The 14383-nt window shown below is 41.0% G+C and overlaps 1 protein-coding gene across 5 annotated transcripts in view; it reads right to left on the bottom strand.

The window, feature by feature from the left end:
* The window catches only part of LOC126778768 (neurofibromin-like), an 81083-nt gene that overhangs the window by 26925 nt on the left and 39775 nt on the right, over nucleotides 1-14383 (bottom strand). For 4 of the 5 annotated variants that reach the window (XM_050502395.1, XM_050502396.1, XM_050502398.1 and 1 more), the window contains exons 41-47: nucleotides 10670-10776; nucleotides 10120-10196; nucleotides 9252-9454; nucleotides 7977-8080; nucleotides 6319-6405; nucleotides 5669-5840; nucleotides 4501-4639 (exon numbers count right to left, since the gene is read on the bottom strand). In XM_050502395.1, coding sequence (XP_050358352.1) covers nucleotides 4501-4639; nucleotides 5669-5840; nucleotides 6319-6405; nucleotides 7977-8080; nucleotides 9252-9454; nucleotides 10120-10196; nucleotides 10670-10776 — 889 coding nt within the window. Of the gene's footprint in view, nucleotides 1-4500; nucleotides 4640-5668; nucleotides 5841-6318; nucleotides 6406-7976; nucleotides 8081-9251; nucleotides 9455-10119; nucleotides 10197-10669; nucleotides 10777-11121; nucleotides 11303-14383 lie in introns of all 5 variants that reach the window. The other variant, XM_050502397.1, reaches the window with a different exon arrangement.

The raw sequence follows: 14383 nt of genomic DNA, 5'->3' as shown, positions 1-14383 counted from the left end.
TTTCCGTGAAGCTGTTTTTATAACAGCCTCGATGTAATCCCTTGGACTAAGGTCGCAGCGAACGTCAATCCCCAGCATGGCGATTTTGCTTTGCATCACCAGCGGAGTACCACAGAGGGAGGGAAGAGGGGAAAATGTTGACTTTTTCGCCGTGAGAGCGCATACCTGTGTTTTCTTGGCATTAAACTCAACAAGATTATCAGAGCCCCATTTGGCGATGAGATCTAACGTCCTATCGAGTTCAATGACAAGATTCTCCCGCCTCTCCTCAGTTTCCGCCCGCCCAGCCACTGCGCGTCCGTGGTATCCACCATGCACTGTACTATCATCTGCATAGCAATGTATGTTCCCAAGGGAGAGCATATCATTGATATGCAAAAGAAAGAGTGTGGGAGATAGCACAGATCCCTGGGGGACCCCAGCATTCACTACATAGAATTGTGAAGCGCAACCATCTACTAAAACACGAAGGCTACGCTTGTGTAGGAAGCTGGCAATCCAGGTGCATAGCTGAGCAGGCAGACCATATGCCGGTAGCTTGGAGAGAAGACTTCTGTGCCAGACCCTGTCGAAAGCCTTGGAGATATCGAGGCTGACAGCCAACGATTCTCCATGCTTGTCGATAGCTTCACCCCAGAGGTGTGTTACGTACGCTAGAAGATCACCTGTGGACCGTTTTGGTCGAAAACCGTACTGACGATCATTAATTAGACAGTGATCTTCTAGGTAATGGATCAGTTGGTTGTTTAAAATCCGTTCCATCACCTTACAAAGTACTGAGGTGATAGCTATTGGCCGATAATTTGCCGGGTCAGACCGATCCCCTTTTTTGGGAACCGCTTGCACATTAGCTCTTCTCCAAGCCTCCGGCACACTTCCCGAAGAGAGAGAAAGTTGGAACAGGCGCGTTAACACAGGAGACAGCTCCGCTGCGCACTTCTTCAGCACTATGGCTGGTATTCCATCGGGACCGCTAGCTTTCCGTACATCAAGTGATTGCAGCTCCGCACGCACATCACGTTGCCTGATTTTAATGTCAGGCATCGTATGGCCACATGCAGGTATTGTAGGTGGCAGTGCACTACAATCATCGATGACGGAATTGTCGGCAAAGAGTTTAGCCAGGAGATCAGCTTGCTCTTGCGGACTGTGAGCTAGCGATCCGTCCGGATTTCTGAGCGGTGGCAGCGAAGGTTGGCAGAAATTGTTTTGCACAGACTTGGTCAGACGCCAGAAGCTACGGGAGCCCCTAGGATGCGAAACAAGGTCATGACCAATCTGTACAATGCGCTGTGCATCCGCTCTCGTGTATGCCTTTCTACAGGACTTGGAATTTTTATTATAGTTTGCTTTCAGTGAGTCAATGTTAGATGCCCCGCTAATGCAGCCGTTGATCCACTTGCGATATGCCGCCTGCTTAGCTGATACAGCATCGGCAACTTCACGAGTGAACCAACGGTTACGCGTACTCCTACTGACGAGATCTGAGCTAGGAATGTAGTATTCCATTCCCAGCATGATCTCGCCAGCAACAGCAGCGGCACTAGCTGTCGGGTCATTCCCACTGAAGCAACGTTCCTTCCAAGGGACCGACGCATAGTAATCGCGCATACCGTCCCAATCCGCCGACTTATAGTGCCAAACGCGACGTTTGCATACCGCTAGTGGCGGCAGTTTGGCCTGTGGCACTCTGGTAGAAATAAGGCTGTGATCCGAAGAGCCAAGAGGAGCCTGAACCACAACCTGATATTCCACCGGGTGAGAAGTCAGCAGAAGGTCCAGTAGAGAAGGTGCTTGCCCATCAATGTCTGGGATCCTGGTGGGCTGATCAACCAGTTGGGTCAAGTCATTTGTGAGAGCAAAAGCATGAGCAGTCCTTCCAGCATGGTCAGTTTTGAGGGATTTCAACCAGGATTCGTGGTGAGCATTAAAGTCCCCCAAAAACACCAATTCCGCGTTAGGAAATTGCTCTTGCGCAGCATCTGCCACCCGACTAAGATGGTCAAATAGTCGGCTTGTCTCCAAGTCACCATTGTGGGATCTGTAGAGGCACACGTAGACTCGGCTCTGACGAACCAGGTCCACACGTACCACCAACATGGAGAAGGAGGGGTCCTCCAAGCAGCGCAGTCGGTGACAGCAAACATCCGTCCTGACGAACAAGCATACTCCGGCTTTCGCTTTGAAGGATTCTTCAAGCGTGTAGCCGGGATAATTAAGGTAGCTGGTATCGGCAGGACGGAGTATTTGTGTCTCCGTGAGAAACAACATTGCTGGCCGTGCTGTCTCGAGATGGTGGTGGACAGCGTTGAGGTTAGTGTGGAGTCCTCGGATGTTAGAGAACTCGACCTCAAACAGCGAGGGTATGGTGGGGGTGAGCACCGCTGTACGACCGTTATTTCTTTTTTGTTGCGCCATTTGGGAGAAATTAAATGGAAAAGAGACGTGAAGCGAGCGATGTATTGCCACGATAGGGATGGGCAAAGTGTGGAGGCGTGTTTCCCCAAGTGGTTGCCAAAAGGAAAAATACACTGACCCGTCGGACGGAAGGGCCCCCGAACCCCCCCGGAAGTGGCCGCCGGGACCCCACCTACCGGTCACCAACCGGCACGACGGTCCACCCCGAGATTATGCGTGGCCTGGTGGGGCAGCCTCACGAGCTGGTTAGGCACGCTCGGGCCCCTGTACTATGCCACGGGCGGCCAGCGGAACAGCCGTTTCTTCGGGTCTCCCTGACCGGCAGGTCAATACAGTTTCCCCCGGCATTGGTTCAACAGCCGTCTCCAACCGGACCAACACCCATCGCGGCAATACTCGCTCGGGCTCTGGCTGTACGCTGGCTGACCTCGAAACGCGGCTGCAAGCCACTTCACGAGTTTTTCACCATGCGTACGGTGGTAACAAGCCAGGCGGATGTTAGCATCCTACCACCAGTAAAGTCCGACCCGTCTTCGTTAGTAATCACAACGTTCGGTTCGTTTTCGTTCATTTTATAACTTAAAAGTTATTAAAAATTTCAAATCGTACATAACTTGGCGGCGAGTAACACACGCAATGACTTTGACAGGCCGGTTCCCGCCTTGCGGTGAGATATGCCCATAGATATTTCAAATAAGGTAGAGGATGAACATCTATGGATTCGGGTTAAGACACACGAGAGTAAGTACAACAATAAAGATGAGTCGACACTGCTTCTTCGTAATGCGATGCTGTGTTTTCTACAAGGCACATAATAAATGATAATGTTCGTTTCTTGACGAACATAACAAAACGTACTCATAAAACAAATATAACAAATATAAAAATAAATAAAAACAGAGTACCGTTAACAAAATATACATATTATTATTTTAATATCCAACAACGGAGTATATGTATAATATACCCGCTACGCAATCACAAGGTGCCACCCTGTTCCTTCATCAGCCGTCGCTCTGTATTCTAACTCTACGTTACTAGTTACGTTAGCTACAGTCGGAAGGCCGAAAAAGAACCAAAAACTATTATAAAACTAATTTAATAAATTAAAGTTAATTTTACAATTAAATGTACAACCTACTCGATGTAAGCTTTATAATATAATAATGGTGAGAACGTTATAATAAAGAAACTTATTTCTAAATTGCAATTTAGGATTCCCGATAAATGCACATTATCGTTTGGTTCGAGGGAAATCTACGTCAGCTATCTTCCTGGAGCAGCTTTGCGTAACTAGTTCCTATGTTAATTTGTTGAGTAACTGTAACAGCCTGTTAATGTCCCACTGCTGGGCTAAGGCCTCCTCTCCCTTTTAGAGGAGAAGGTTTAGAGCTTATTCCACCACGCTGCTCCAATTCGGGTTTGTAGAATACACATTTTTTTTTTTTTTTTATATTCGCCGGGAGGGCAAATGACTCTACTCCACCTGATGGTAAGTGGTAGTAGAGTCCAAACGCGACGACGGCCAGTACAGACGGGAAAAACGTTCTGCACTAGCCGCCTTCGCCTTGCCGGCCCGCAAGATGCCTCTTCACGCCTCGTTTGAAGGAACCCGAAAACATGTGACATAATTTCAATGAAATTAGACACACGCAGGTTTCCTCACGATGTTTTCCTTCACCGTCAAGCGCGAGATGAATTATAATCACAAATTAAGCACATGAAAATTCAGTGGTGCTTGCCCGGGTTTGAACCCACGATCATCTGTAAGATTCACGTGTTCTAACCACTAGGCCATTTTATAACTTTCTTGTCATTTTTTTAATTGTGTTTAGTCATTGTATTATGTGCTTCATGTGGTCTCCTATAATTGAAGAAGCACAAATTTTAAAACACTATTCCACGATGTATTGTACACGTGAGTGTATCCTTTGTTGGAGATCCTTAATAAATAAATAAATGAGAGCATCAGCTGATGAAGCGCTTGACAGCATAAGTGAGCGTTATTCGTAGTATATCTCGCTTTCAAATCGCCTATAGATGTTTTAAATAAAAAGTTGTTAGTATAAGTCAGTTGTTTACCATTCTGCAGTGTGTCTGTTGTAGGGACTTCTGAACGCGGTCACGGCAGCTGACTTCACTTTAGATATACCGAACATTTGGTAGAATTTCGGCAAAGCGAACTCGTCCAATGATAACATTAAGACTCGCCGCGTCTCCTCTGTGAAATAAACATTTCACAATACATAAATACTTTTAATGCACGAATCATAAATGATAAATTTCGAGAAAGTTCCACGATTGACTCTGATGTCGAACATTCTCGAACTAATAGAACCTTGACCTTGGAATCTCTTGTTGTTCAAGCACAGCGGGTTTACAACTTACCACAGGCTACAACAAAGCTTTGATTTTCTTATTATTATATAATATTGCCAAATGCTGCCAAATGCCAAATGCAACCTTCGTCAAGTCCTCAAGTCGTCTATACCGCAATGTTTGAAGACGAAAGTCTTCAACCATGCGTCTTACCTGCCATGACATACGGTGCCGAAACGTGGACACTAACTGCGGGACTAGTCCACAAATTCAAAGTCGCTCAGCGTGCTATGGAGCGAGCTATGCTCGGAGTATCTTTGAAGGATAAGATCAGAAATGAGATTATCTGGAAAAGAACCGGAGTCACCGACATAGCTTGCAAAATTAGCAGGCTGAAGTGGCAGTGGGCTGGTCACGTATGTCGTAGGACCGATGGCCGTTGGAGCAGACGAGTCCTAGAGTGGAGACCGCGAATCGGCAAGCGCAGCGTAGGGCGCCCTCCAGCCAGGTGGACCGACGACCTTAAGAAGGTGGCGGGCACCAACTGGATGCGGAAGGCGGAGGACAGGGAGCTTTGGCGCACCTTGGGAGAGGCCTATGTTCAGCAGTGGACAACGATTGGCTGTTGATTGATTGATTGATATAATATTGTGTTATTAGTTACGTCATTTCAAAAATATTTAACTGTAAAATCTAAAATAATCGTTAAATAGTTTGTCTGCTAAAGGATATTACAAAACCGATGACTTTTTAGATTATTGCACGCTTTGACACTGAAACGATCGCCTTCAGACCATTGCAAATGAAAAATATAATTCTGCTATTGTATAATACCTATAACTGTAAAATATGACAAAAAAGTCTTAGCTTAGAGAACTTAGATTCTTTCGCCGGTTCTTCTAAGATTTGCGGTGTTTATTTCGGCACTCACCCGAGAAGCTGGGCGAGTTGCAGGTGCAGAGCGAGTGTATGATGTTGATGACGAGCCCGTGCGTGGCGGCGCGCATGGACACGGTGCCCGAGCACACGAGGAACGTCACCGTGTGGAACAGGTCCGGCAGGTGGCTCGCCACGTCCAGGCAGTTGTTGAAGGACAGCATCAGCTGGGCGGCAACACAAACCACTTCACATCACCAGGCTCGGCTTTTTATTCAATTGTATATTGTAAAATGACAATCAAATACTTGAATCATATATATTTTGGTAACATTCGTTTTTAATCTGTTATTTAATAAAAAAATATGACACGAATGTTTTTTTTTTATAGACAAGAAACAAAAATGGACTTTACCCGAGTTTGTCTTGATAAATAAAAAATAAACAGAATATATTATCTACATATAAACATGCAAAGACCAGTTCAATAGCTTTTTCTCCTTTGTTAGTCAACGATTTTGTTGACAAGTTTTAGTGTTATCAGTAAAAATATTCGAATAATACATTTTCATAGATTTCTCCTCAAACTTTGAAAAATGTCTATGGTCGTATTTCGACCACTGGGCGGACACTGGTTACTTAATCAAGACGTCTTTTGGTTGAAGGTGGACGCAAAATTTGGTTCTGGTCTAGGATTGGACTTACCAAGAATCTAGCGAGGATGGCAATATCATCACACATTATATGTTGTTTCAGCTTCGCCGTCGACGATTGGCAAGTCTTAACTATAACCTATTAAAAAATATTATTAGAAACTTGAAATTATTCGAATTTAATCGTGCATTTATTGAAGCAATGTGTGCTAAATGAAAATTATAAGAGAATTTTTTTAGTGCAACGTATATGTAACGTTTCTGACGCAAAAACGTTTCAACTAGGTCTTGTACTGAATTGATGTGTTTGTACGTTGTAAGAAAATAAAAAAAATAAAATTGTCAAAAAAACAATAAAAAAATAAAAGTATTAAAAAAAAATAAGAAAAAAAAAGTCACTGGGTTTGGACAGAGCCTGCAGGATGATAGGTGTTCGTACATGTCAAGGGTCCCAGAGATGGTCAATTGCATAATCCGCGCGCGATCAGAATGGGATCCGACTTTTTGGAAATAGAATACGTCTCCACCGCCAGCGGTGACGTCAGACATCGGCAAACTCGCGTCGATGCTCGCGAGACGTTGATACTTGTTTATTAGTATGGATTTTTGCTCAGGAGATTTATAATAATAGTACGATTATTTTAGTAATTTGATATAATGGGTCAGAGTCAATCACGCGAAATTATTCTGGCAGTTCAACATACATATAGACCAATATATACATGGTTATCAATACCCCTTCTTGCTCCTTCGCTGTCATTTTGGTTAGAGTTTGACAAAGGTCCATCCCATTCTCATAGAGCGCGGCTTATAATTATATAGTTAATGTTTATGCTATTGAATAAATCAAAATCGAATCCCTTTATTCATTAAAGACAGCGTTATTTAAGTTAAAGTATTATTTTTAATTTGGCAACAGATAAAATTTGATAGTTTTCTGTGATCTTGTTGTAAGACCGTAGGCATAGCCCTGCAAGAGTTGACTCTATGCAGTCATAACAGTTTATATTTCACTTTATATTACATACATAATACATTTATATTTATATATTTTCGTATGTATTTGAATAATCTGTGTTTTATATAAAAAAAAATTTATACACAAGTACAAACTCCCTACACCTTGGCCAAGCCATGTTGTCAGGTAGAGAATTTGTTTTAAGCCTGTCTTCAGCAAGATTATATACTTCGTGTTGTGCGATCAAATATATTAATATATAATACATACATGCTGTACTTTCTATAGTAAAAGGATCATTATTTCATTTGATCAATGGCATAAATATGAACAATCGCAATTTACCGCCTCGGGGACCCTCGATTGTTAACTCCCTCACCTTAAAACCTTTAAATCTTTAGGCAACCGTCGCAAGCGTGTTTGGGAAGAGACTGACTCCTGCTGAGCCTTTGCAAAGTTACAGAAACAGCCTGTAAATGTCCCACTGCTGGGCTAAGGTCTTCTCTCCTATTTGAGGAGAAGGTTTGGAGCTTATTCTTGCTTTGCAATGTTAGTCTCAGTTTTATCCCATGTAAAGTAGGGGTGTAACAGTACGCATGTCATCCGAGCGAACTCGCGAGTTATCTCATGCGGGTTGTAATTACGAAAAAACTATTATAGTATAAAAAATGTTTAAAAAATTAAATAAATTAAAAAAAAATAAAGAAAACAAATATGTATTCTATTTTCAAATAGTTAAAATAATGACTCACATTACACATTCTGACGATAACTTTCTTAGATACGAGCTGAACGTTCGCGGAGGCCAAGGCCACCACCGTATCCGCCATTATCTCGACCACTGGAGATCCGAGACCTAAAAACACCTTTGATTATTTGTGAACTCGTAGACAAACTCCTCAGAAGGTACTAGAAGGTACAGAAAAAGCTTTGAATATTGCCAACATTGTTGTGATGACGGATTTACGTTACAGCGGTCATACTATCAGAGACTAACAATATTAACAATATTATTAGTGCACGTTTCTGCGCACACACTACTCTCGACGACATCCGGGAAGCCGAGGTCACGTGCGCTAGCTGCGCACACGCGTAACTTGAGAACTTCTTAATAACCAAATTAATTTTATTGGTCATACCGGGGTTTGAACCCAGCATTTACAGCTCTAAAGCTTTTTAAAAAGCTAGTTCATAGACCAATGCGGTTATATATATAAATAAACACAGAGTAATTAATACTGTTTGAATGTTATTTTTAATTTTAAAAAAAGATAGACATTCTATGTCCAGTAATAATATATTTTATTATTATATTTCACAGTGGTTCATCAACCACTGTGAAATATTTTAAAATATATTAAAAATTAAAAATGTATGCAGCGTTAATTACAATAAAATGAATAATTTAGATATCTCGAAATAATCGACTGTTATTAGAGTTATTCGAGTCTATAGTCTATCCAAACCACAGAAGGAGTAAAGACAAATAAACAAGTTTAACCTTGAATTGACGCCATAACCGTACCGTAACAGCCTGTGAATGTCCCACTGCTGGGCTAAAGGCCTCCTCTCCTCTTTTTGAGGAGAAGGTTTGGAGCTTATTCCACCACGCTGCTCCAATGCGGGATGGTGGAATACACATGTGGCAGAATTTCAGTGAAATTGGACACATGCAGGTTTCCTCACGATGTTATCCTTCACCGTAAAGCACAAGATGAATTATAATCACAAATTAAGCACATGGAAATTCAGTGGTGCTTGTCCGGATTTGAACCCATGATCATCGGTTAAGATTCACGCGTTCTTACCACTGGGCCATCTCGGTACTTAACGCGATATCATTGGTCAAGCTCTTGAATTATCTATGACATTCATTATAGAGATTTAAAATGACGTTTTGAATGTCGGCGAAGTTGCTTTTAATTAAAAATCGATATTAGTAATTTTGGACTTTTCGTCGGTCTAATCCAACTTTGGTAAACTTGGCTTTTACACCATTTAACTATCAGCTCGTTCGTTATACACACCAGAGTTGACGCTTTGCTGTATGAAGCTGTCCAGCACCGTATCGATCAGTTCGGGCACCTGGCCGATGGAGACCCAGATCTTAGCCTGCACCGAGGGGTACATTTCTGTCTCCTCAATGGTTAGAGTGATCAGTTTTTCTAAAATTTGTATGTAATGGTCTACTCGCTTTTGATGCCATGGGTTATCGGACGGCTTGCAAAATCTAAAAATAAATACATGACTGAGTAATTTCCTACCTTTTGGGTGTTATTGACGGACTTAAGTGTTATTAATAAATACATTTTAGTAAGTAGACTAGACCGGGAGCTTTGGCGCACCTTGGGAGAGGCCTATGTTCAGCAGTGGACGATGACTGGCTGTTGATTGGTTGATTGAATAAGAGTGTTTTTTTATAACATGTTTACGTTATAAAAAATCATTCTTATATATCCAATTTTGGTTTTGGTTGGTAGATACTTGCCTTTCACGCCGAAGGTTGTGGGTTCGATTCCCACCCAGTACAGACATTTGTGTGCATGAACATGTATGTTTGTCCTGAGTCTGGGTGTAATTATTTATTTATTTATTAAAGGTTTGCTAGCGGACGTTACATACATTATATCTTAATAAATTTTGTACTAAAACTAGGAACATTTGTTGTACACCCATTTGAAAGCAAACACTGCATGTATAGAGTTCTTGCGCCGATTACATTTCTATAAAAGTATTTGAGTGCTTGACTAATAAGTCACAATAATTATATATCAAAAAAAAAAAAAAAAACGAAAAGAGACGACGTTTGTAAAGCTACGTAACGAGTATTATATTAATATAAAGTAAAGTGTGAAATATATAGTGAGGTGCGAGTGAAAGTGATAATTAACTTACCTGGCTAAGTTAGCCAACCAAGGCGTCATGTATTCTAGGCACAAATGTTTCAGCTCAATGGTCGATACTCGGAAACCCTGAAAATATAAATAAAACCGTTAGGGTTACGTTAAAATTATAATTAATCTGTTTCATTATATGCGTTTATATTTGTATGTAGTTTTTCATTCTCATAGTTACGCTTCTATCATATGATGCTTGAAAGAGATCGCTGTACGAATAGGAAACTGCGCAGGAGACATCACAATGCTTAACCGTAAAACAAACACAGGCGCGCACTATCTACTCTCCAGGCAATGAGGCAATTAATAAAAATATGATAATTTATAATGACAATATCCTCCAAACAAGACAAAAAAACCCAATACATTATTTTTTAATAGTTTTACACTCCGAAGGAATTTAGAAATAACACCAGAAGTATAATTCCACAATTACATTTATTATATATTTCAAGCTCCAATCAACACGCGTACTTTCCAACCAAAAGGATGACTCACGATTGGCTGACGGTCAACGTAACGTAACAATATATTTCCAATATGTTTACCCGTATACATTCCTCCAGGAACCTGAGGGTCAGGTGCGGTTCGTTGTGAGCGAGTTTCTCGCTGACCGACTTTATGAAGATCGTGTTGTTGAAAGGAGTGCAGAGTCCTGTTCAAATTATTATATCATTAAATAAATTATATAATCTATATACGGACGGTGGTAGGGATTCTTTTATGCTCGTCTGGGTAAGTAACTTTCTCTCGTTTCATATTAGTACTCATACTGAATATTGTTGTATTCCGGTTTAAGCAGTGAGTGTAATTACAGGTACAATATTGACGTTAGTAGAATTGTTGATATTTTTTACAGTGCCAGTGTCTACGGGTAAAGATGACCAGTTACCAACAAGCATATTTGCTCGTCTGCCTTCCTGAAATAATTTAAGAAAAAATAATGCGAACTTTGATTTACGTTTAAGTGGTAAATAACATCGCCTCGCGCTGGACTCACCCGAAGTGTCCAGCAGCTGCCCCTCGATCTTGAGGTGGAAGGTGGCGATGAGCGCGCACAGCTGGTTGTAGGCGGCCGTCCGCAGCGTGGGGTCGCTGGAGCCGAGGTTCAGCAGCGCCATGTTCAGCAGCGAACACGGGACGTCCTTGGGCCGGATATACTGGTGGACCGGCATCGAGTTCTGGCACATCAAGACATAGCCAAATTAGAATTTTTTATTTTATAATGCTACATAATATATCCGAACATTGAAATCAATTTTAAATACAAATTTATTTACTAAATCTTATTAATACAGATTTTTAATTTTTTATGCAAAGTGCTTACAACTATTATGATAAACGTTTCCAAGTGACATAACATCTTAGTCCCCAAGATTGGTGGCGCAATGGCGGTGTTAGAAACGGTTAAAATTTATTACGGTCACCACCGCCCATAGGTATAGACCTAGGTATAGACCTATGGGCGGTGGTGACCGTAATAAATTTTAACCGTTTCTAACACCGCCATTGCGCCACCAATCTTGGGGACTAAGATGTTATGTCACTTGGAAACGTTTATCATAATAGTTGTAAGCACTTTGCATAAAAAATTAAAAATCTGTATTAATAAGATTTAGTAAATAAATTTGTATTTAAAATTGATTTCAATGTTCGGATATATTATGTAGCATTATAAAATAAAAAATTCTAATTTGGCTATGTCTTGATGTGCCAGAACTCGATGCCGGTCCACCAGTATATCCGGCCCAAGGACGTCCCGTGTTCGCTGCTGAACATGGCGCTGCTGAACCTCGGCTCCAGCGACCCCACGCTGCGGACGGCCGCCTACAACCAGCTGTGCGCGCTCATCGCCACCTTCCACCTCAAGATCGAGGGGCAGCTGCTGGACACTTCGGGTGAGTCCAGCGCGAGGCGATGTTATTTACCACTTAAACGTAAATCAAAGTTCGCATTATTTTTTCTTAAATTATTTCAGGAAGGCAGACGAGCAAATATGCTTGTTGGTAACTGGTCATCTTTACCCGTAGACACTGGCACTGTAAAAAATATCAACAATTCTACTAACGTCAATATTGTACCTGTAATTACACTCACTGCTTAAACCGGAATACAACAATATTCAGTATGAGTACTAATATGAAACGAGAGAAAGTTACTTACCCAGACGAGCATAAAAGAATCCCTACCACCGTCCGTATATAGATTATATAATTTATTTAATGATATAATAATTTGAACAGGACTCTGCACTCCTTTCAACAACACGATCTTCATAAAGTCGGTCAGCGAGAAACTCGCTCACAACGAACCGCACCTGACCCTCAGGTTCCTGGAGGAATGTATACGGGTAAACATATTGGAAATATATTGTTACGTTACGTTGACCGTCAGCCAATCGTGAGTCATCCTTTTGGTTGGAAAGTACGCGTGTTGATTGGAGCTTGAAATATATAATAAATGTAATTGTGGAATTATACTTCTGGTGTTATTTCTAAATTCCTTCGGAGTGTAAAACTATTAAAAAATAATGTATTGGGTTTTTTTTGTCTTGTTTGGAGGATATTGTCATTATAAATTATCATATTTTTATTAATTGCCTCATTGCCTGGAGAGTAGATAGTGCGCGCCTGTGTTTGTTTTACGGTTAAGCATTGTGATGTCTCCTGCGCAGTTTCCTATTCGTACAGCGATCTCTTTCAAGCATCATATGATAGAAGCGTAACTATGAGAATGAAAAACTACATACAAATATAAACGCATATAATGAAACAGATTAATTATAATTTTAACGTAACCCTAACGGTTTTATTTATATTTTCAGGGTTTCCGAGTATCGACCATTGAGCTGAAACATTTGTGCCTAGAATACATGACGCCTTGGTTGGCTAACTTAGCCAGGTAAGTTAATTATCACTTTCACTCGCACCTCACTATATATTTCACACTTTACTTTATATTAATATAATACTCGTTACGTAGCTTTACAAACGTCGTCTCTTTTCGTTTTTTTTTTTTTTTTTTATATATAATTATTGTGACTTATTAGTCAAGCACTCAAATACTTTTATAGAAATGTAATCGGCGCAAGAACTCTATACATGCAGTGTTTGCTTTCAAATGGGTGTACAACAAATGTTCCTAGTTTTAGTACAAAATTTATTAAGATATAATGTATGTAACGTCCGCTAGCAAACCTTTAATAAATAAATAAATAATTACACCCAGACTCAGGACAAACATACATGTTCATGCACACAAATGTCTGTACTGGGTGGGAATCGAACCCACAACCTTCGGCGTGAAAGGCAAGTATCTACCAACCAAAACCAAAATTGGATATATAAGAATGATTTTTTATAACGTAAACATGTTATAAAAAAACACTCTTATTCAATCAACCAATCAACAGCCAGTCATCGTCCACTGCTGAACATAGGCCTCTCCCAAGGTGCGCCAAAGCTCCCGGTCTAGTCTACTTACTAAAATGTATTTATTAATAACACTTAAGTCCGTCAATAACACCCAAAAGGTAGGAAATTACTCAGTCATGTATTTATTTTTAGATTTTGCAAGCCGTCCGATAACCCATGGCATCAAAAGCGAGTAGACCATTACATACAAATTTTAGAAAAACTGATCACTCTAACCATTGAGGAGACAGAAATGTACCCCTCGGTGCAGGCTAAGATCTGGGTCTCCATCGGCCAGGTGCCCGAACTGATCGATACGGTGCTGGACAGCTTCATACAGCAAAGCGTCAACTCTGGTGTGTATAACGAACGAGCTGATAGTTAAATGGTGTAAAAGCCAAGTTTACCAAAGTTGGATTAGACCGACGAAAAGTCCAAAATTACTAATATCGATTTTTAATTAAAAGCAACTTCGCCGACATTCAAAACGTCATTTTAAATCTCTATAATGAATGTCATAGATAATTCAAGAGCTTGACCAATGATATCGCGTTAAGTACCGAGATGGCCCAGTGGTAAGAACGCGTGAATCTTAACCGATGATCATGGGTTCAAATCCGGACAAGCACCACTGAATTTCCATGTGCTTAATTTGTGATTATAATTCATCTTGTGCTTTACGGTGAAGGATAACATCGTGAGGAAACCTGCATGTGTCCAATTTCACTGAAATTCTGCCACATGTGTATTCCACCATCCCGCATTGGAGCAGCGTGGTGGAATAAGCTCCAAACCTTCTCCTCAAAAAGAGGAGAGGAGGCCTTTAGCCCAGCAGTGGGACATTCACAG

This window comes from Nymphalis io, chromosome 27 (genome assembly GCF_905147045.1).
Source record: "Nymphalis io chromosome 27, ilAglIoxx1.1, whole genome shotgun sequence".
NCBI classification, from domain to species: domain Eukaryota; kingdom Metazoa; phylum Arthropoda; class Insecta; order Lepidoptera; family Nymphalidae; genus Nymphalis; species Nymphalis io.
The sequence above is the reverse complement of the archived record's forward strand: the minus strand, read 5'-3'. Positions and strand labels throughout refer to the sequence as shown.